General features: G+C 45.1%; 1 protein-coding gene across 2 annotated transcripts in view; it reads left to right on the plus strand.

Moving 5' to 3' along the window:
- The window catches only part of fkbp8 (FKBP prolyl isomerase 8), an 8,487-nt gene extending 6,868 nt beyond the window's left edge, over positions 1 to 1,619 (plus strand). For both annotated transcript variants that reach the window (XM_024259127.2, XM_024259128.2), the window contains exons 8-9: positions 739 to 876; positions 958 to 1,619. In XM_024259127.2, the coding sequence (XP_024114895.1) occupies positions 739 to 876; positions 958 to 1,044 (225 nt within the window). In that variant the 3' untranslated portion in view covers positions 1,045 to 1,619. The remainder of the gene's footprint in view (positions 1 to 738; positions 877 to 957) is intronic.
- Positions 1,620 to 2,824: the final 1,205 nt, after the last annotated feature.

Here is a 2,824-nt window from a genome sequence, read left to right on the forward strand (position 1 = left end):
CAAAATAAAGTATTTCTGATGAAAACTATTAATTTTGCCATTCTTGTTTTCATAATTGATGTAGAACTGCTAAATTCCACAAAGCACACTTTTTTTTTCCTTAAAAAAAAGGTCACATATTAATATGCGATTAATCGCGAGTTAACTCCGGACAAAATGCGATTAATCGCGATTAAAAATTTTAATTGCCTGACAGCTCTAATATATATTCATATTAGGGCTGTCAGATTTGTCGCGTTAATTACGCGTTAACTTGACATGTGCATGACGCCGACAATTTCTTGACGCATTAATCGTGGATTTTCTCAAACGTGCCTTTCCACGCCGCGCAGGCGTCCCTCATCGCCCTCTAACTCACCGGCTGCTCTCACTGGATCACCGGCGGGTCTCCAACCACCGAGCTGCTAGCTAGAACCGGCCCGGCACCAGGACGCGGAGAGCTCCTGCACCCTAACCCGTCTGCGGAGGCAGCAGCCGTCTGCGGCGGCCGTCTGCAGAAGCCTGCAGCTGTTTGCAGCGGCAGTCGGGTTCATCTCCTGGTTAAAGTGGAGCAGATCCTTCATGCTCTTATTGCTTGTCAAAAACCTGAAAGAATTTTTTTTTAAGACTGGTGAACGGTTGTGTCATTCTTTGATGTGTCAGTTTTGGAGCTGTCGTTCTTTGTTGTGTTGTGTTCAGGTGTTGTCGTTGTGTTCAGGTGTTGTCATACTCTGATCCGACTGTCTCCTCGTGTCACAGACCATCCATGCGGAGCTTTCCAAACTGGTGAAGAAGCACTCGGAGCAGAAAGGGGCGGAGCAAGCCATGTACAAGAAGATGCTGGGAAACCCCTCCTCCAGCGGCTCCACGCCGAGGCCAGCGGCCAAGTCTTCCTGGGTGAGAGCGTCAGGCCGGGAGGAGACGTTCAAACCCGCGTTGGGATCACCTCTGGATCTGCTGTCCTTTTTCCTCCTGCAGGCTCTCAGCTGGAAGTGGCTCTTTGGGGCCACCGCCATGGCCATCGGCGGCGTGGCGCTGTCCGTGGTCATAGCAGCCAGAAACTGAGGTCCCTCCGTGGTCGGGGAGGGACGACACCAAGCCGTGAGGGAGGATGAAACTGGGCGGAGCTTCTGGTGGGAGATTGCCGCTTTTCTCCGCTGTCATGACGTGCAGCCGGAGGGATGTAGTTCTGGAGGTTGTGGACGTCGCCGTGGTTTCTGCTGGCGCTCCTGACCTAAACGGCGCTCTAGAGACGTTCTGCAGACGATCCCAGACCAGCCGCTGAGCTGTGAGACGTTCATTAGCCTCTACACTATTTATGTACCAGAGGAGAGTTTATGATTCCATTGGAGGGCTGGGGTCATGTGACCTTTCTACTGACGCTAATCCTGCATGCACTGGTGACCAATACAAATATACCCATCCACAGCGGTGCAGGACTGGTACTGGGATGGAACTCAGTACCAGCTGTGGAGTAGAGTCCATCACCTCGGGGGTTTGATTCTGACAATTCTGGGTTTGATGAGACCAAATGTTGAAAGTAGAAACTTTAGTTTGTTTGTGGAATAAATGAAAAGTTTTGTTTTCCGTGGATGTTTCATTCATGATTTTAAAATGCAAATAAAGAAACAAAAGTTTAATGAATCTGTTTGACATAAACACAACACCCTCCAGAGCAGAACTCCAGAATTGTGGTTCTGCTGAGTCGAAGGTTCTGGCTTAGAGGACGGTTGTTGGACCCCCAGCAGAACCCGCACTGTTTGCTTTCCCAGCTCAGCTGGATTTCCAGTCAGCACCTCCAGACCGTGACGTGTCGCTGACGTCAGACTCTGAGCCGTCTTTGAAGGGAAGCTAAAGTTTGATTTTAGTCATCGCCGGAAGGTTCCGACCCTGGATACAGGGCCAAATAGATCAAAGAGCAGTTGAAGGGATTCCACTACAGGCAATTATATGTGATCGTAATTTAGACAAGTACATAAGCAAGGGTGTAAACCCATGGCTTGAAGTAGCACTAAAGATTTGGGCCAATATAGTAAAGAAACACAACTTCACTGGGCAGTGCAGACTTCTGAGATGGATAGGATACGATGTGGACTTTACACCAAATAAACTAGATCGAAAATTTAGACTGTGGAAAAATGGACCGAAGATGTTTTGGGAGTTGATTAAAAACAAAGAGACAATGAGTTTTCAGGAAGTGAAAGACTTGTATAGGTTAGAAAATCAAGATTTCCATCGATATTTACAACTTAGACACCATCTTAGACAAGAAATTACTAAAATAAACTTTGATACATCCCAGCCAAGTTTGATAAAAATGATGACTGACTCATGTAAATCACAGAAAACTGAGAAAATTATTTCTAAATTATACACTGCTCTAGAGGATTTGAAAGGGAACAACACAGAATATATAAAAAACAGGTGGAAAGAGAAGCCAAAGTTGAAATTTCAGTAGAGGAGTGGGGAGAGATAAATGAATATCAATGAAAAATCCTCAGGATTATGTTATTGGCCTGCAAAAAGGCGGTCACCAGAAGATGGCGCTGTAGAGAGGTGCCAACAGTGAAAGAATGGGTTGATGTGATATTGAGTATATATAACCTGGAGAAACTGACATATTCATTGCAATTGGAGAGTGACAAATTTAAATCTATGTGGAAAAAATGTCTACACTATATTCAAAAATCCAGATCGGATTTTATATAAACTGAAATGTGTAATGTCTAATGTGTTGTGTAAATAGTGTTTTCAGATGTATGAAGGACCAATAGAATAGGACTAATTGAACTTATTATTATCATTATAGAGAATGAAAAAGGACTTGGGCCCCGGTACTAAAGCT

This window comes from Oryzias melastigma, linkage group LG4 (genome assembly GCF_002922805.2).
Source record: "Oryzias melastigma strain HK-1 linkage group LG4, ASM292280v2, whole genome shotgun sequence".
Taxonomy (NCBI): domain Eukaryota; kingdom Metazoa; phylum Chordata; class Actinopteri; order Beloniformes; family Adrianichthyidae; genus Oryzias; species Oryzias melastigma.